Raw genomic sequence first — 19,964 nt, 5'->3', positions numbered from 1 at the left:
GAGGGAGGAGGGGAGGGGGAAAGAGAGGGAGGGAGGGAGGGGAAGGGGAAAGAGAGGGAGGGAGGGAGGGGAGGGGGGAAAGAGAGAGGGGGAGGGGGGAAAGAGAGAGAGGGAGGGAGGGGAGGGGGAAAGAGAGGGAGAGAGGGGGGGGGGAGAGAGAGAGAGAGAGGGAGGGGGGAGAGAGAGAGAGAGAGAGAGAGAGGGAGGGGGGAGAGAGAGAGAGGGAGGGGGGAGAGAGAGAGGGAGGGGGAGAGAGAGGTGGAGGGGGAGAGAGAGAGAGAGGGGGAGGGGGAGAGAGAGAGAGGGGGAGGGGGAGAGAAAGGGAGGGGGGAGAGGGGGGTGGGGAGAGAGAGGGAGGGAGGGGAGGGGGGAGAGAGGGGGAGGGAGAGAGAGAGAGAGGGGGAGAGAGAGAGAGAGAGAGAGAGAGGGGGGAGAGAGAGAGGGGAGCGGGAGAGAGAGGGAGGGGGGAGAGAGAGGGAGGGGAGAGAGAGAGTGGGGGAGGGGGGAGAGAAAGGGAGGGGGGAGAGGGAGGGGGGAGAGGGGGGGAGAGGGAGGGGGGGGAGAGAGAGAGAGGGAGGGGGGAGAGGGAGGGGGGAGAGGGAGGGGGGGGAGAGAGAGAGGGAGGGGGGAGGGAGAGAGAGGGAAAGAGGGGGGAGAGGGAGTGAGGGAGGGGGGGGAGAGGGAGTGAGGGAGGGGGGGAGAGGGAGGGGGGGGAGAGGGGAGGGAGGGAGGGGGGGAGAGGGAGGGAGGGAGGGGGGGAGAGGGAGGGAGGGAGGGGGGGAGAGGGAGGGAGGGGAGGGAGAGAGAGGGGGGAGGGGGGGAAAGAGAGAGAGAGGGGAGGGGGGGAGAGAGAGGGGGAGGGGGGGGAGAGAGAGAGAGGGAGGGAGGGGGGGAGGGAGGGGGAGGGTGGGGGAAAGGGAGGGAGGGGGGGAGGGAGGGGGAGGGAGGGGGAGGGTGGGGGAGAGGGAGGGGGGAGAGAGAGGGAGGGAGGGGGAGAGGAAGGGAGGGAGGGGGGAGAGGGAGGGGGGGGAGAGAGAGGGAGGGAGGGGGAGAGGAAGGGAGGGAGGGGGGAGAGGGAGGGGGGAGAGGGAGGGAGGGGGGAGGGGGGGGAGAGGGAGGGAGGGGGGGAGAGAGAGGGAGGGAGAGAGAGGGAGGGAGGGGGGGAGAGAGAGGGAGGGAGGGGGGGAGAGAGAGGGAGAGAGGGAGGGAGGGGGGAGAGAGAGGGAGGGGGGAGAGAGAGGGAGGGAGGGAGGGGGGGAGAGAGAGGGAGGGAGGGGGGGAGAGAGTGGGAGGGGGGGGAGAGAGAGGGAAAGAGGGGGAGAGAGAGAGAGAGGGAGGGAGGGGGAGGGTGGGAGAGAGGGGAAGAGAAAACAGTCAGGCCTTTGCTTGTGCTGAGTGTGGCTGGGGGAGTATTGTAATGTGCGTGCCGGTGAGTACGCTCACGGGTTTGCAGGGCTGGTACATTGTGAGTGGCTCAGCCAGTCACGTGATGTTGACAAGACTCAATAAAACCCCAACCAGTTGGGTTCGGGGGATCCACGATGGGGCAGGTGGTTGTGAGCCCGGTGGATGAACTGGTAATGTGTTGTGTGATTGTTAAACCTTTGCTGATAAACCAACTAGTTCTTAATAGCAATGTGTTGCCGTGTCGCAAGTACGTTACAGCCACCAATGGGTTACACAGTCAATGCAACACCAGCTTTCCATTTCTCAGTTTGTCAAACATACAGACGCTCCAGCTGAGAGCGAGAGAGGTGGCCAGGTATTCCAGTGGTACTCTTGGTGCTTGCTAACGTGGAAGAGAGGGTGTGGTGTGTAACCAGGGCTGGGGACTTGGCCCGTGAGCTTTCACCCTCTGGGCCAAGACGCTGTGTCCTCCTTCACTCCTGCTCCTAATTCTTATGTTCTTGAACCGACGATGTTCGAGTTGTTGACCAATCACAGTGATCGATCTCGATCAATGAGTCTGCAACAGAGCCAGACATGAGGTGAGGAATTCCCTGGGTGGGGGCGAGATTTGGGAAGCCCTGCTCCAAAGCCTCCCGTTCCCGCCCCCCCCCCCCCCCCCCGAGCTCCCGACATTCCCGATGACAGGTCTCACATTACTCAGACTGCGTATGAAGGATGGGACCAGCAGCAACACTCGGTATATGTCGGTAATGGGGGCACTGTGAGCACAAGTGGGCCAGCTCTGAGGTCGGCCGGTGGGTAGTGGTACTGCTCAGGTGCAGTACCGGGGATAAGTCTGTCCCTGGGGGAATCTGGTACGGGCGGCACAATCTGTCGCAGTCCCTCGCTCCCACAGATCCATCTTAAACTACCATCTAGCACCACCCCAGGGCACAGGCTCGGGTACTTACTTAGACGCCCCTCCGTCTGTCTTTGTCCACCTGCAAGAGAGGAGAATCCCAGGGATTATTACCGAGTCTAGAACATCTCACAGAATCCTGGTGTAATCACGCCCAGCCACTCACACCCAGCCCAGGCCCAGGCCCAGGCCCGGGTGGCAAATAGGACACAATACATTACATGGCCTGGTCTGGTCTGCTGATCAATAGTCACAGGAACAGCAGGACGGTCGGGGGGTGGGGATTGGGGGGGGGGGGGGGGGGGAGTGTCGGGGGAGGGGGAGAGGGTCAGAGAGTCGGGGGCGGATGGGGGGTGTCGGGGGGTGGGGAGAGAGTATCGAGGGGGGAAGTGTTCAGGGAGGGGGAAAGGGTCAGGGAGTCGGGGGGTGTCGGGGGGAGGGGGGGAGTGTTGGGGGAGAGGGTCAGAAAGTCGGGGGCGGATGGGGGGTGTCAGGGGGAGGGGGGTGGGGAGAGAGTATCGAGGGGGGGAGTGTTGTGGGGAGGGGGAGGGGGAGGGGGTCAGAGAGTCGGGGGGCAGATGGGGGGTGTCGGGGGGTGGGGAGAGAGTATCGAGGGGGGGGAGTGTCGGGGGAGAGGGTCAGAGAGTCGAGGGCGGATGGGGGGTGTCGGGGGGAGGGGGGTGAGGAGAGAGTATCGAGGGGGGAAGTGTTCAGGGAGGGGGAAAGGGTCAGGGAGTCGGGGGGTGGATGGGAGGTGTCGGGGGGAGGGGGAGTGTCGGGGGAGAGGGTCAGAAAGTCGGGGGCGGATGGGGGGTGTCGGGGGGAGGAGGGTGAGGAGAGAGTATCAAGGGGGGGAGTGTTGGGGGAGGGGGAGGGGGTCAGAGAGTCGGGGGCGGATGGCGGGTGTCGGGGGTTGGGGAGAGAGTATCGAGGGGGGGAGTGTTCGGGGAGGGGGAGAGGGTCAGGGAGTGGATGGGGGGTGTCGGGGGGTGGGGAGAGAGTATCGAGGGGGGAAGTGTTCGGGGAGGGGGAGAGGGTCAGGGAGTGGATGGGGGGTGTCGGGGGGTGGGGAGAGAGTATCGAGGGGGGAAGTGTTCGGGGAGGCGGAGAGGGTCAGGGAGTCGGGGGGGGCGGATGGGGGATGTCGGGGGGTGTCGGGGGGAGGGCGGGGAGTGTCGGGGGAGAGGGTCAGAAAGTCGGGGGTGGATGGGGGTTGTCGGGGGGAGGGGGTGGGGAGAGAGTATCGAGGGGGGGAGTGTTGGGGGAGGGGGAGGGGGTCAGAGAGTCGGGGGCGGATTGGGGGGTGTCGGGGGGGGGGGTGGAGAGTATCGAGGGGGGGGGGAGTGTCGGGGAGAGGGTCAGAGAGTCGGAGGCGGATGGGGGGTGTCGGGGGGTGGGGGCGGAGAGAGACGGTCGGGTGGGGGGGGCACATACATGGACAAACCTGTAAACACGTGCTCAAACCCAGGTGCACATATTTCCTTTACCTTCTTTCCTGTGGGTCGATGTCACAGAACGTCACGCTGCTGATGGGATAGTGACGGCGGAAGAAGAGTCTGCAACAAACAATGAACAACTTTCACCATCACATCGAGATATGGGCAGACCCAGAGCTCACTACGTTGGTGGCATCACCTACACATACATACACAGAGCGTCCTTCTGCTATGAAACGGGTGGGTAGGGTCTGTGATCGGGAGGGTGTACACGGGCTGTGGGAGGGGATTCAATTGGTGGGTAACAGTTTATAAACCTCAGATAGTCAATAATGGAAATAAAATTATAAATGATCTGACAATGTACTTCGAGGTAGACACACATCATCATCGATAGTCCCTCGGAATCGAGGAAGACTTGCTTCCACTCCTGGAGTGAGTTCTTTGGTGGCTGAACAGTCCAATTCGAGAGCCACAGACCCTGTCACAGGTGGGACAGCTACAGAACCAGTGGGAAGCTGTTTAACCTTCGCCAACTCCAGGCCAGGTCTAAGACCACTCCAACCTCTGTCGTTGAGCTACAGTACGCGGGCAACGCCTGCGTCTGCGCACATTCAGAGGCTGACCTCCAGGACACAGTCGACGTATTCACCGAGGTGTACGAAAGCATGGGCCTTACGCTAAACATCAGTAAGACAAAGGTCCTGCACCAGCCTGTCCTCGCCGCACAGCACTGCCCCCCAGTCATCAAGATCCACGGCGCGGCCCTGGACAACGTGGACCATTTCCCAGACCTCGGGAGCCTCTCATCAACAAAAGCAGGCAGCGACGACGAGATCCAACACCGCCTCCAGTGCGCCAGTGCAGCCTTCGGTCGCCTGAGGAACAGTGTTTGAAGACCAGGCCCTCAAACCTGCCACCACGCTCACGGTCTACACACATATGTACAAGCACACAGAGACGTACACACATCTACAAGCACACAGAGACGTACACACATCTACAAGCACACAGAGACTTTCACACATCTACAAGCACACAGAGACGTACACACATCGACAATCACACACATACTCACTCTCACTGACACAGAGACATACACACATATGTACAAGCACACAGAGACGTACACACATCGACAATCACACATATACTCACTCTCACTGACAGAGACACGCAGTGACGAGGAGAGATAGAGCTCAAGCAGCACACACAGAAAGAAATGTGAGCTCTTACTTTCTCTGGTTGTCAGTCAGGGTGATCCCCTGTGAGGACACTTTGAAGTGGACGACGGTGGCCGTTGGCTGTGGCTGGAGGGCGAGTGTCCCCGAGATGGCCTTGCCGATTGCCTGCGGCCCCGTGAGTGACTCCATGTCCACGGAATTCACAAACAGCACATTGCACGCTGTGAGGGGGGCGGGGGGGGGGGAGAGACAGAGAGAGAGTGTTAGGTATTGATGGGGTGTGGAGGGAGATCGGCTGTGAGGGTGTGGGGGAGGGGGGGGTCACTGTGTTGTTGCCCAGTGAGAGCAAGTTCTTCCGGTGGTCTATGGGTGAGCCATACTGCCTGCTGCGGCACTGACCAATCCCGGTGTGTGAAGTGTTTGCTGGGGGAGGGGCGGAACAGGAACCCCCACCCCGAGAGGGGACAGGTACAATCCTTCCCGTGGGACACTGTGGGCTGGATTTCTCTGCCGGATCTAACCCCGGCCTAGCTGGGTTGTAGGCAGGAGTTCCCCCTGCACTCCCAGCTCGCGGCAGCCCACCTACGCCCCACAGCAAATCAAGGCTGGGACCCAGCAGGGCACAACACCATCAGCAGGCTGGCGATGGGATCAAGAGGAGGCCTCGAATTGGCCCAGTTGCTGCAGGTAGGGCCATTGCCACCATTAGCCTGGGCCTACTGACCAATGGGGCGAGACAGCAGGAAAGCGCGCTGCGTTTGGGAACCCGGGGTGGGGGAGGGGTGGGTTTGGGAGCCCGGGATCGGGGAGGGGTGGGTTTGGGGGGGGGGGAGGGGTGGGTTTGGGGGCGGTGGTGGGGGAGGGGGTGGGGTGGGTTTGGGAACCCGGGATCGGGGAGGGGTGGGTTTGGGAACCCGGGATCGGGGAGGGGTGGGTTTGGGGGTGGGGGAGGGGTGTGTTTGGGAACCCGGGGTGGGTTTGGGGCAGGGGTGGGGGAGGGGGTGGAGTGGGTTTGGGAACCCGGGATCGGGGAGGGGTGGGGGAGGGGTGGGTTTGGGAACCCGTGGTGGGGGAGGGGGTGGGGTGGGTTTGGGGCAGGGGTGGGGGAGGGGGTGGAGTGGGTTTGGGGCGGGGGAGGGGTGGGCTTGGGAACCCAGGATCGGGGAGTGGTGGGTTTGGGGGAGGGGGTGGATTGGGTTTGGGGCGGGGGAAGGGGTGGGTTTGGGGGCGGGGGTGGAGTGGGTTTGGGAACCCGCGGTGGGTTTGGGGCAGGGGTGGGGGAGGGGGTGGAATGGGTTTGGGGCGGGGGTGGGGGTGAGGGAGGGGTGGGTTTGGGGGCGGGGGTGGGGGAGGGGTGGGTTTGGGAACCCGGGATCGGGGTGGGGTGGGTTTGGGGCAGGGGTGGGGGAGGGGGTGGAGTGGGTTTGGGGCGGGGGTGGGGGCGAGGGAGGGGTGGGTTTGGGGGAGGGGTGGGTTTGGGAACCCGGGATCGGGGTGGGGTGGGTTTGGGGCAGGGGTGGGGGAGGGGGTGGAGTGGGTTTGGGGCGGGGGTGGGGGCGAGGGAGGGGTGTGTTTGGGGGCGGGGGTGGGGGAGGGGTGGGTTTGGGAACCCGCGGTGGGAGCTGGGCGATGCCACCTGCTACCCCAGACACAATAGTCGAGGGAAATCCACCCTGAAACTGCTCGACTGTTGGGGGCTGCACAGTATCCTGTTCCTGTCCATACACACACACGCTGACTCGTGGAGTCACGGGGTGATGACAAGGGGCAGGGTCGCTGGCTGATCTTCCCCCTTCCTATTAGAGAGGTGCCGAGACCACCTGCAGCCCCTCTTGCTCCCCCCGATCTGTGACTATCCGTGGGCTGTGGGGGGCTTGGAGAACTCACCTGCTCCCTGCTTCAGAAGCTCTGTGGTCGAGTTTGCTGACACAGTTGGTTCGGGAGTTTTATCCACTGGATCTGAAAGAAAGACTTGCATTTATATAACCGCAAGATATCCCAGAGTGCTTTACAGCCAATGAAGTACTTTTGAAGTGCAGTCACTGTTGTAATGTGGGAAACACGACAGACAATTTGCGCACAGCAAGCTCCCACTAACAGCAACATGATAATGACCGGATAATCTGCTTTATTGATGCTGGTTAAGAACATAAGAATTAGGAGCAGGAGTCGGCCATTCGGCCCCTCGAGCCTGCTCCGCCATTTAATACGATCACGGCTGATCATCGACCTCAACTCCACTTTCCCGCCTGATCCCCATATCCCTTGATTCCAAAAATCTATCGATCTCAGCCTTGAATATACTCAAAGACTGAGCCTCCACAGCCCTCTGGGGCAGAGAATTCCAAAGATTCACCACCCTCTGAGTGAAGAAATTCCTCCTCATCTCAGTCCTGAATGGCCGACCCCTTATCCTGAGACTGTGTGACCCCTGGTTCTAGACTCCCCAGCCCGGGGGAAACATCCTCCCTGCATCTACCCTGTCAAGCCCCCTCAGAATCTTATATATGTTTCAATGAGATCACCTCTCATTCTTCTAAACGCCAGAGAGAATAGGCCCATTCTACACAATCTCTGCTTAGGACAGCCCTCTCCTCCCAGGAATCAATCGAGTGAAGGACTGAGGGATAAATATCAGGCCAGGACACCAGGGAGTGCTCTGCTTGTGCAGTACAGTGGGCCCTTTTACATCTCGCTGTGAGAGGGGACTGTATCAGACAGTGTGCGTGTTACACAGAGGGGTTTATAGGCTCTATCAGCGGGAGCTGTATCAACAACAATGACTTGAATTTATATAGCACCTTTAACGTAGTAAGATATTCCGAGGCGTTTCACAGGTGCTTAATCAGAGAACATTCGACAGCGAGCCATTTAAGGAGCTTAGCTTGGTCAAAGAGGGAGGTTTTAAGGAGCGTCTGAAAGGAGAGAGAGGCGGAGAGGTTTAGGGAGGGAATTCCCGAGCTTGGGGCCCAGGCAGCTGAAGGCACGGCCGCCAGTGTTGAGGCGATATGTAAAAGACCAGAATTGCAGGTGCACAGAGTTCGAGAAGGTTGTGGGACTGATGAAGGCTACAGAGATAGGGAGGGGCGAGGCCATGGAGGGTTTTGAAAGGGAGAATAATTTTAAAGTTGAGGCATTGTCGAACCGGGAGCCAATGTAGATCAGCGTGCACAAGGGGTGATGGGTGAGTGGGACTCGGTGCGAGTTAGAACACGGGTCAGCGAGCACAGGGGGTGATGGGTGAGCGGGACTGGGTGTGAGTTAGGACACGGGGCAGCGTGCACAGGGGGTGATGGGTGAGCGGGACTCGGTGCGAGTTAGGACACGGGACAGTGAGCACAGGGGGTGATGGGTGAGCGGGACTGGGTGTGAGTTAGGACACGGGGCAGCGTGCACAGGGGGTGATGGGTGAGTGGGACTCGGTGCGAGTTAGGACACGGGGCAGTGAGCACAGGGGGTGATGGATGAGCGGGACTCGGTGCGAGTTAGGACACAGGGCAGCGAGCACAGGGGGTGATGGGTAAGTGGGACTGGGTGTGAGTTAGGACACGGGGCACAGGGGGTGATGGATGAGCGGGACTCGGTGCGAGTTAGGACACGGGGGCAGTGAGCACAGGGGGTGATGGATGAGCGGGACTTGGTGTGAGTTAGGACACGGGGCAGCGAGCACAGCGGGTGATGGGTGAGCGGGACTCGGTGCGAGTTAGGACACGGGGCAGCGAGCACAGGGGGTGATGGGTGAGTGGGATTGGGTGTGAGTTAGGACACGGGGGCAGTGAGCACAGGGGGTGATGGGTGAGCGGGACTCGGTGTGAGTTAGGACACGGGGCAGTGAGCACAGGGCGTGATGGGTGAGTGGGACTGAGTGCGAGTTAGGACATGGGGCAGCGAGCACAGGGGGTGATGGGTGAGTGGGACTGGGTGCGAGTTAGGACAAGGGGCAGCGAGCACAGGGGGTGATGGGTGAGTGGGACTGGGTGCGAGTTAGGACACGGGCAGCAGAGTTTTGGATGAGCTCAAGTTTACAGAGAGTGCAAAGTGGTAGAGCATTGGAATAGTCAAGTCTCGAGGTAACAGTGGCATGGATGAGGGTTTCAGCAGCAGATGAGCTGAGGCAGGAGCGGAGACGGGCGATGTTATGGAGGTGGAAGTAGCTGGTCGTGGAGATGGACCAGATATGTGGTCGGAAGTTGATCTAAGTGTTAACTGGGATGCAGAGGTTGTTAACGGTCTGGTTCAGCCCCAGGCAGTGACCAGGGAGAGGGATGGAGTCAGTGGCCAGGGAACAGAATTTGTGGCGGATCGGAGGAGAAAATTTGCGGAGAAATTACAGAGAGTTGCAAGAACGATAGGGTAGTAATAAGGAGGGACTTCAATTCCCCTAATATAGACCAAAGGGCAGAGAGGGGAAAGAATTTCTGAAGTTGAGGAGAACTTTCTTGATCGATATGTTTCCGGCTCAACGAGGGAGGAGGCATTGCTGGATCTGGTTCTGGGGAACGAGCTGGATCAAGGGGAGCAAGTGTCAGTAGGGGAACATTTAGGGAACAGTGATCATAGTATCATATGGTTTAGATTAGCTCCGGAAAAGAACAGGGAGCAATAAGATAAGGTGGTTAAGAAGGCATACAGAATGCTTGCCTTTATTAGCTGAGGCATAGAATACAAGAGCAGGGAGGTTATGCTTGAACTGTATAAAACACTAGTTAGGTCACAGCTGGAGTACTGCGTGCAGATCTGGTCACCGCATTATAAGAAAGATGTGATTGCACTGGAGAGGGTACAGAGGAGATTTACGAGGGTGTTGCCTGAACTGGAGAATTTTAGCTATGAGGAAAGATTGGATAGGCTGGGGTTGTTTTCTTTGGAACAGAGGAGGCTGAGGGGAGACCTGATTGAGGTGTATAAAATTATGAGGGGCCTGGATAGAGTGGATAGGAAGGACCTGTTTCCCTTAGCAGAGGGGTCAACAACCAGGGGGCATAGATTTAAAGTAATTGGGGGGAGGTTTAGAGGGGATTTGAGGGGAAATTTCTTCACCCAGAGGGTGGTGGGGGTCTGGAACTCACGGCCTGAAAGGGTGGTAGAGGCAGAAACCCTCACCACATTTAAACAGTAACCTACAGGGCTACGGACTGAGAGCGGGATAATGGGATTAGGCTGGGTAGCTCTTGGTCGGCCGGCGCGGACACGATGGGCCGAATGGCCTCCTTCCGTGCTGTAAATTTCTGAGATTCTATGAAATCATTGAAGGTGGCAGGGCAGGTTGAGAAAAAGCAGTTAAAGCTTACAGGATCCTGGGCTTCAGAAATAGAGGCACAAGTACAACGTCTCTACTCTGCCTGTCCAAAAACCGCACATTTTTGAGGCGGCCAAGATGGCGACATCAGGCGCCGAGGGACGAGGAAACCGGTAAAAACCGGTAAAATAACACAGCGCCGTGGGGCCACAAGAATCGGAGGGAATCGGCAGGCGATGGGAAGCACCAACAGCGTGGTCCGAAATCTGGCAAAATCCGAAAACCGGCACGGTGTCAGTTCCGAGGTTGCTGGATTTCCGACGTTGTACCTGTACAGAGTACTCAAGTGTGGAGGTTATGGTGAGGTTATGGTGAACCTGTATAAAACACGCATTCGGCCCATGCTGGAGTATTGTGTCCAATTCTGGGCCTCACACTTTAGGCAGGATGTAAAGGCCTTAGAGAGGGTGCAGGGGAGATTTACGAGAATGGTTCCAGGGATGAGGGACTTCAGTGATGTGGATAGACTGGAGAAGCTGGGGTTGTTCTCCTTGGAGCAGAGAAGGTTGAGAGGAGATTTGATCGAGGTGTTCACAATCATGAGGGGTCTGGACAGAGTAGATCGAGAGAAACTGTTCCCATTGGTGGAAGGGTCGAGAACCAGAGGACACAGATTTAAGGCGATTGGCAGAAAAACTGAAGGGGCCATGAGGAAAAACGTTGTTATGCAGCGAGTGGTTCGGGTCTGGAATGCACGGCCTGAGAGCGGGGTGATGGAGGCAGACTCAATTTTATCTTTCAAAAGGGAGTTCTGATAAGTACCTGAAGGGAAAAACATTGCAGGGCTGTGGGGAAAGGGTGGGGGAGTGGGACTGGCTGAGAGTCAGTAAGGGCTCAAGGGCCATTCTATGATTCTGTTCTGTGAAGACAATGGCTTTGGTCTTCCCAGTATTTAGTTGGAGGGAATTTCTGCTCATCCAGGACATCAAGCAGTGTGACAAACCATAGACTGGGGCGGTCAGGGGGGGGGTGGGTGAAGTAGACCTGGGTGCCGTCCCCGTACTTGTGGAACCTGACACGTTTCCAGATGATGTTGCCGAGGGGCAGCATATAGATGAGGAATAGGAGGACAGTTCCTCGGGGGATTCCAGGGGTAACGGTGCGGGAGCGCAAAGAGAAGTCTTTGCAGACGATTCTCTGGTGACGACTGAATAATTAAGAATGGAACCAGACAATAGAAGTGTCACCCAGCTGGACTATGGAGGACAGGCAACTGTAAGGTTTACACACTTCGCAATGGTTGAAAAGAAAACCTGTGGGACTGTTGGAGTGGAAAAAAGGCGCCCTCCGAGGCACATGGTGACTCATAACTGATAATGCAATTTCTGCGGTCAGGAGCGAGACTCGATTAAACATCGAGACAAAGGGTTTGATACAATCAAGCAGAGGAGCCTCTGGATTAATTGGCCAGAGGGACGGGGGAGGGGAAACCAGTTCCCCAGGGAGACTACAAGTCTGGGAAAACCCAGGGCCCCCAAGGCATAAATTTTTGGATAAGGGGGCACAAAAGATAAGGAGTTTTCTTTTGCCCTGTCAATTCTTTTGCCGTGTGCAAATTGTGACCACCCAAACAGACCCAGACCCATCATCACAGCCATCGAGACTCATCCAGAGCCATTCACTGAACGGCAGCCCAGCAGGAGATGTATTCATCAAATGGATATATCTGTAAGGGCTGAGAACAACAGCTCAGATCGACAAGCAGAACGAGAAAGAGGGAACATCGGAGAGGAACAGAGGAGAGGATCAACAGGTCGAAGAAACAACGACCACGAGCCTGCAATCGACAACATCAGTAACTGGCTGGATGGGCGATTGTATGTCTGCGATCAATCCCTAAGAAATCTTGTTCTGTAATTTTTACTTGGACTTTGTGTAATAAACTAACAGTTGCGTTTAAGCCTACTCTTCGCGTTACACAAAGTCCTTTCTGTAATTCCGAGTGGAAAACGAACACCCTACACATTGGAGGAGGAATCTGCAAAAGGACATAGACAGGCTAAGTGAGTAGGCAAAAATTTGGCAGGTGGAGTATAATGTTGGAAAGTGTGAGGTCATGCACTTCGGCAGAAAAAAATCAAAGAGTAAGTTATTATTTAAATGGAGAAAGATTGCAAAGTGCTGCAGTACAGTGGGACCTGGGGGTACTTGTGCATGAAACACAAAAGGATAGTATGCAGGTACAGCAAGTGATCAGGAAGGCCAATGGTATCTTGGCCTTTATTGCAAAGGGGATGGAGTATAAAAGCAGGGAAGTCTTGCTACAGTTATACAGGGTATTGGTGAGGCCACACCTGGAGTACTGCGTGCAGGTTTGGTTTCCATATTTACGAAAGGATATACTTGCTTTGGAGGCAGTTCAGAGAAGGTTCACTCGGTTGATTCCGGAGATGAGGGGGTTGATTTATGAGGAAAGGTTGAGTAGGTTGGGCCTCTACTCATTGGAATTCAGAAGAATGAGAGGTGATCTTATCGAAACGTATAATATTATGAGGGGGCTTGACAAGGTGGAGGATGTTTCCACTGATGGGGGAGACTAGAACTAGGGGGCATGATCTTAGAATAAGGGGCTGCCCATTTAAAACTGAGATGAGGAGGAATTTCTTCTCTCAGAGGGTTGTAAATCTGTGGAATTCGTTGCCTCAGAGAGCTGTGGAAGCTGGGACATTGAATATATTTAAGACAGAAATAGACAGTTTCTTAACCGATAAGGGGATAAGGGGAGTGGGCAGGGAAGTGGAGCTGAGTCCATGATCGGATCAGCCATGATCGTATTGAATGGCGGAGCAGGCTCGAGGGGCCGAATGGCCGACTCCTGCTCCTATTTCTTATGTTCTTATGAATAGTTTACCACAGTCACATAGATGTCATTTGTATCAAAGAGTCAGTGAGGTGGTTACAGAGAGGGGTTTATAGGGTTTTCACAAAGGAGCTGTATCAAAGAGAATGGGTGTTACAGAGAGGGGTTTAAACAGCTTCAGGTAGGTCTGTGTTACTACTGTTTGTAAAAAGAAAAAGACTTGCATTTATATAGCGCCTTTCATCACCACCGGACGTCTCAAAGTGCTTTACAGCCAATGAAGTACTTTTGGAGTGTAGTCACTGTTGTAATGTGGGAAACGCGGCAGCCAATTTGCGCACAGCAAGCTCCCACACACAGCAATGTGACAATGACCAGATAATCTGTTTTTGTCATGTTGATTGAGGGATAAACATTAGGCAGTTCACCGGGGAGAACTCCCCCTGCTCTTCTCCGAAATAGTGGCTTTGGGATCTTTTATGTCCAACTGAGAGAGCAGACATGGCTTTGGTTTAACATCTCATCCGAAAGACGACACCTCCGACAGTGCGGCACTCCCTCGGTACTGCTCCTCCGACAGTGCGGCGCTCCCTCAGTACTGCCCCTCCGACAGTGCGGGGTTCCCTCAGTACTGCCCCTCCGACAGTGCAGTGCTCCCTCAATACTGCCCCTCCGACAGTGCGGCACTCCCTCAGTACTGCCCCTCCGACAGTGTGGCACTCCCTCAGTACTGCCCCTCCGACAGTGCGGCACTCCCTCAGTACTGCCCCTCCGACAGTGCGGCACTCCCTCAGTGCTGCCCCTCCGACAGTGCGGTGCTCCCTCAGTATTGCCCCTCCAACAGTGCGGCACTCCCTCAGTACTGCCCCTCCGACAGTGCGGTGCTCCCTCAGTATTGCCCCTCCAACAGTGCGGCACTCCCTCAGTACTGCCCCTCCGACAGTGCGGTGCTCCCTCAGTACTGCCCCTCCGACAGTGCGGCACTCCCTCAGTATTGCCCCTCCGACAGTGAGGCACTCCCTCAGTATTGCCCCTCCAACAGTGCGGCACTCCCTCAGTACTGCCCCTCCGACAGTGCGGCACTCCCTCAGTACTGCACTGGAGTGTCAGCCTGGATTGTAACAGACTGTATCGATCTGGTGCTCTGGTTGCAATCACCACCGAGCTATCATCATCACAGGCAGTCCCTCGGAATCGAGGAAGACTTGCTTCCACTCCTGGAGTGAGTTCTTTGCTGGCTGAACAGTCCAATACGAGAGCCACAGTCCCTGTCACAGGTGGGACAGACAGTGGTTGAGGGAAGGGGTGGGTGGGACTGGTTTGCCGCACGCTCCTTCCGCTGCCTGCGCTTGGTTTCTGCATGCTCTCGGCGATGAGACTCGAGGTGCTCAGCGCCCTCCCGGATGCACTTCCTCCACTTAGGGCGGTCTTTGGCCAGGGACTCCCAGGTGTCGGTGGGGATGTTGCACTTTATCAGGGAGGCTTTGAGGGTGGTCCCTGTAACGTTTCCTCTGCCCACCTTTGGCTCTTTTGCCATGAAGAAGTTCTGAGTAGAGCGCTTGCTTTGGGAGTCTCGTGTCTGGCATGTGGACAATGTGGCCCTGCCCAGTGGAGCTGGTCGAGTGTGGTCAGTGCTTCGATGCTGGGGATGTTGGCCTGGTCGACGACGCTGATGTTGGTGCGTCTGTCCTACCAGGGGGTTTGTGGGATCTTGCGGAGCATCTATTGTACATGGTCCATGTCTCTGAGTCATGGGAGGCATCACAGCAGAGACTGCTCTGGGGCCCGTGCAGTATTCAGGGTCATAGAAACAGAAAATAGGTGCAGGAGTAGGCCATTCGGCCCTTCGAGCCTGCACCACTATTCAATGTGATCATGGCTGATCATTCACCTCAGTACCCCTTTCCTGCTTTCTCTCCATACCCCTTGATCCCTTTAGCCGTAAAGGCCACATCTAACTCCCTCTTGAATATATCCAACGAACTGGGATCAACAACTCTCTGTGGCAGGGAATTCCACAGGTTAACAACTCTCTGGGTGAAGAAGTTTCTCCTCATCTCGGTCCTAAATGGCTTACCCTTTATCCTTAGACTTTGTCCCCTGGTTCTGGACTTCCACAACATCGGGAACATTCTTCTGCATCTAACCTGTCCCGGCCCGTCAGAAGTTTATTTGTTTCGATGAGACCCCCTCTTAGTGTCCATACCCGCGGGGGACACGGGATTGCGAACAGGAGCAGCACTAATTCTGTACCCCACCCCTCAGCACCATTAATGTAGAATATAGAACGCCCCAAGGGGCTTCACTGAGGAGTAATAACTAATCGAAAGGGACTGAGGCTAATGCGAGCTGGAGCTGCCAGGGCAGGCCCTGAACTACAGACAGTTAAAGTGTGTCCAGATGTTTCCGCAGAGTGGGCTGTTTACCATTCTGCCTGGACCCACCCAGGCACAGAACAATGGCGGGATATCAGCCCAGGCCAAATACAGCAACACGGGAGCTTTCAACACAATACATTCCTTTATAAGTGAGTCAGTTTTTCTGCTTCTTGTGCAGTTGAAAATGGAACATTCAACTACATCAAACACGCCCAGGGCAGGTACAGGGGGTTAGATACAGAGTAAAGCTCCCTCTACACTGTCCCATCAAACACTCCCAGGGCATGTACAGGGGATTAGATACAGAGTAAAGCTTCCTCTACACTGTCCCATCAAACACTCCCAGGGCAGGTACAGGGGGTTAGATACAGAGTAAAGCTCCCTCTACACTGTCCCATCAAACACTCCCAGGGCATGTACAGGGGGTTAGATACAGAGTAAAGCTTCCTCTACACTGTCCCATCAAACACTCCCAGGGCATGTACAGGGGGTTAGATACAGAGTAAAGCTTCCTCTACACTGTCCCATCAAACACTCCCAGGGCAGGTACAGGGGGTTAGATACAGAGTAAAGCTCCCTCTACACTGTCCCATCAAACACTCCCAGGGCATGTACAGGGGGTTAGATACAGAGTAAAGCTTCCTCTACACTGTCCCATCAAACACTCCCAGGGCATGTACAGGGGGTTAGATACAGAGTAAAGCTTCCTCTACACTGTCCCATCAAACACTCCCAGGGCAGGTACAGGGGGTTAGATACAGAGTAAAGCTTCCTCTACACTGTCCCATCAAACACTCCCAGGGCAGGTACAGGGGGTTAGATACAGAGTAAAGCTCCCTCTACACTGTCCCATCAAACACTCCCAGGGCAGGTACAGGGGGTTAGATACAGAGTAAAGCTTCCTCTACACTGTCCCATCAAACACTCCCAGGGCATGTACAGGGGGTTAGATACAGAGTAAAGCTTCCTCTACACTGTCCCATCAAACACTCCCAGGGCAGGTACAGGGGGTTAGATACAGAGTAAAGCTCCCTCTACACTGTCCCATCAAACACTCCCAGGGCAGGTACAGCACGGGGTTAGATACAGAGTAAAGCTCCCTCTACACTGTCCCATCAAACACTCCCAGGGCAGGTACAGGGGGTTAGATACAGAGTAAAGCTCCCTCTACACTGTCCCATCAAACACTCCCAGGGCAGGTACAACACGGGTTAGATACAGAGTAAAGCTCCCTCTGCACTGTCCCATCAAACACTCCCAGGGCAGGTACAGGGGGTTAGATACAGAGTAAAGCTCCCTCTACACTGTCCCATCAAACACTCCCAGGGCAGGTACAACACGGGTTAGATACAGAGTAAAGCTCCCTCTACACTGTCCCATCAAACACTCCCAGGGCAGGTACAACTCGGGTTAGATACAGAGTAAAACTCCCTCTACACTGTCCCATCAAACACTCCCAGGGCAGGTGCAGCACGGGGTTAGATACAGAGTAAAGCTCCCTCTACACTGTCCCATCAAACACTCCCAGGGCAGGTACAGCACGGGGTTAGATACAGAGTAAAGCTCCCTCTACACTGTCCCATCAAACACTCCCAGGGCAGGTACAGCACGGGGATAGATACAGAGTAAAGCTCCCTCTACACTGTCCCATCAAACACTCCCAGGGCAGGTACAGGGGGTTAGATACAGAGTAAAGCTCCCTCTACACTGTCCCATCAAACACTCCCAGGGCAGGTACAGCACGGGGTTAGATACAGAGTAAAGCTCCCTCTACACTGTCCCATCAAACACTCCCAGGGCAGGTACAGGGGGTTAGATACAGATTAAAGCTCCCTCTACACTGTCCCATCAAACACTCCCAGGGCAGGTACAGCACGGGGTTAGATACAGAGTGAAGCTCCCTCTACACTGTCCCATCAAACACTCCCAGGGCAGGTACAGCATAGGGTTAGATACAGAGTAAAGCTCCCTCTACACTGTCCCATCAAACACTCCCAGGGCAGGTACAGGGGGTTAGATACAGAGTAAAGCTCCCTCTACACTGTCCCATCAAACACTCCCAGGGCAGGTACAGCATGGGGTTAGACACAGAGTAAAGCTCCCTCGACACTGTCCCATCAAACACTCCCAGGGCAGGTACAGGGGGTTAGATACAGAGTAAAGCTCCCTCTACACTGTCCCATCAAACACTCCCAGGGCAGGTACAGCATGGGGTTAGATACAGAGTAAAGCTCCCTCTACACTGTCCCATCAAACACTCCCAGGGCAGGTACAGGGGGTTAGATACAGAGTAAAGCTCCCTCTACACTGTCCCATCAAACACTCCCAGGGCAGGTACAGCACGGGGTTAGATACAGAGTGAAGCTCCCTCTACACTGTCCCATCAAACACTCCCAGGGCAGGTACAGCACGGGTTAGATACAGAGTAAAGCTCTCTCTACACTGTCCCATCAAACACTCCCAGGGCAGGTACAGGGGGTTAGATACAGAGTAAAGCTCCCTCTACACTGTCCCATCAAACACTCCCAGGGCAGGTACAGCACGGGGTTAGATACAGAGTAAAGCTCCCTCTACACTGACCCATCAAACACTCCCAGGGCAGGTACAGGGTGTTAGATACAGAGTAAAGCTCCCTCTACACTGTCCCATCAAACACTCCCAGGGCAGGTACAGCACGGGGTTAGATACAGACTCCATTGATTTCCTGTGTAGCAGTGATGCTGGTGTTGCAGATGCTTACTCACCGCGACTGGGGATGACCAGTTTGCAGGGCAGTGCCAGTGGAGTGATGGAATGCTGGTAAACCAGAGCAGAGAGGCTCCCTGGGAACAAGAGACAGAACGCAGGAGTCAGAGAACACACACGCACACACCCACACACATGTACATATTGACACACACACACACACATACTGACACACACATGCACACACACACATGTACATACTGACGCACACACCCACACACATGTACATACTGACACAAACACACACATACATACTGACACTCACACACACGTACACACGTACATACTGACACATACACAGACTAATCAGGATTTACTGATTACATTTGAGAGCAGTCCCTCTTTGTACTGAATCGTGTTCTCGCACTCTACCCCTCGTTCCCCAGCCCCACCCCGGCCTTGGGTCCTGCAGCCTGCTGGTCCCACACTGTACCCAGGTGTCCCACTCTGTACCCCGGGTGTCCCACACTGTACTCGGGGAGGGGGGGGGGTCTCACTGTACCCCGGGGGTCCCACACTAGACCCTGGGGGTCTCACACTGGACCCCGGGGGTCTCACACTGTACCAGGGGGTCTCACACTGTACCCAGGGGTCTCACACTGGACCCAGGGGGTCTCACACTGTACCCCAGGGGTCTCACACTGGACCCCAGGGTCTCACACTGGACACAGGGGGTCTCACACTGTACCCCGGGGGTCCCACACTGTACCCCGGGGGTCCCACACTGTGCCCCGGGGGTCTCACACTGTACCCCAGGGTCTCACACTGGACCCAGGGGGTCTCACACTGGACCCCGGGGTCCCACACTGTATCCCGGGGGTCTCACACTGTACCCCGGGGGTCCCACACTGTACCCCGGGGGTCTCACACTGTACCCCGGGGTCTCACACTGTACCCCGGGGGTCCCACACTGTACCCCGGGGGTCCCACACTGTACCCCGGGGGTCCCACACTGTACCCCGGGGTCCCACACTGTACCCCGGGGTCTCACACTGTACCCCGGGGTCTCACACTGTACCCCGGGGGTCCCACACTGGACCCAGGGGGGTCTCACACTGTACCCCGGTGTCCCACACTGTACCCCGGGGGTCCCACACTGTACCCCGGGGTTTCACACTGTACCCCGGGGTCTCACACTGTACCCCGGGGGTCCCACACTGTACCCCGGGGTCCCACACTGTACCCCGGGGTCCCACACTGTACCCCGGGGTCTCACACTGAATGTGTGAACTGGTCCGGCCCGGGCACACTCTCTAATTCCACCCACTAGCCTCTGTGGTGGGGGAGGGGGAAGGATGCTGGGATCGGTTCCAACACCCCACCCCGAACCCCTCACCCACCCCCTCTCCACCCCTTCCCCACATCCAACCTCTCCCCACCCCCTCCCAAGGACTTTCCCCCCACCCCATCAACAACCTGTTCCCCAACACCTCCCCCTCCCCCCCCGTTAGACCAGGTGCCCAATCACAATGCCTCACTTACCAAAGTACGGTTCATTGGGACAACCCTTCAACTTTACCCCCTTCGCACTGGTCTCGATCAGGAAATGTCGCACCAGCTCGTTGGTGATGTCACCTAGACAACGGGGAAAACTCTGGGTGAATTATTCGACACCGTTTGGCCGTTCAGTGATTCGCGCTAAATACCTGCAAGGACCTGATTCACAAACAGGACCAAGAAAGCCATGCAAGATGGTGCAGATGACACTGAAGGGTAGTGCAGAGCTTTGGCACTGACTCTGCGCAGCGCTGGGGAGAGCGTTCCTGTCCCGGGGAGAGCGTTCCTGTCCCGGGGAGAGCGTTCCTGTCCCGGGG

The 19,964-nt window shown here is 56.4% G+C and overlaps 1 protein-coding gene across 9 annotated transcripts in view; it reads right to left on the bottom strand.

Moving 5' to 3' along the window:
* LOC139259631 (tensin-1-like) overlaps window positions 1-19,964 on the bottom strand; it is an 875,917-nt gene that overhangs the window by 2,332 nt on the left and 853,621 nt on the right. For all 9 annotated transcript variants that reach the window (XM_070875129.1, XM_070875131.1, XM_070875130.1 and 6 more), the window contains 6 exons: window positions 19,633-19,725; window positions 18,150-18,227; window positions 6,816-6,887; window positions 4,981-5,149; window positions 3,796-3,864; window positions 2,361-2,390 (listed from right to left, as the gene is read on the bottom strand). In XM_070875129.1, the coding sequence (XP_070731230.1) occupies window positions 2,361-2,390; window positions 3,796-3,864; window positions 4,981-5,149; window positions 6,816-6,887; window positions 18,150-18,227; window positions 19,633-19,725 (511 nt within the window). The remainder of the gene's footprint in view (window positions 1-2,360; window positions 2,391-3,795; window positions 3,865-4,980; window positions 5,150-6,815; window positions 6,888-18,149; window positions 18,228-19,632; window positions 19,726-19,964) is intronic.

Source organism: Pristiophorus japonicus, chromosome 3 (genome assembly GCF_044704955.1).
Source record: "Pristiophorus japonicus isolate sPriJap1 chromosome 3, sPriJap1.hap1, whole genome shotgun sequence".
NCBI classification, from domain to species: Eukaryota; Metazoa; Chordata; class Chondrichthyes; family Pristiophoridae; genus Pristiophorus; species Pristiophorus japonicus.
Note: the sequence above shows the minus strand (reverse complement) of the source record. Positions and strands in the feature narration are given on the sequence as shown.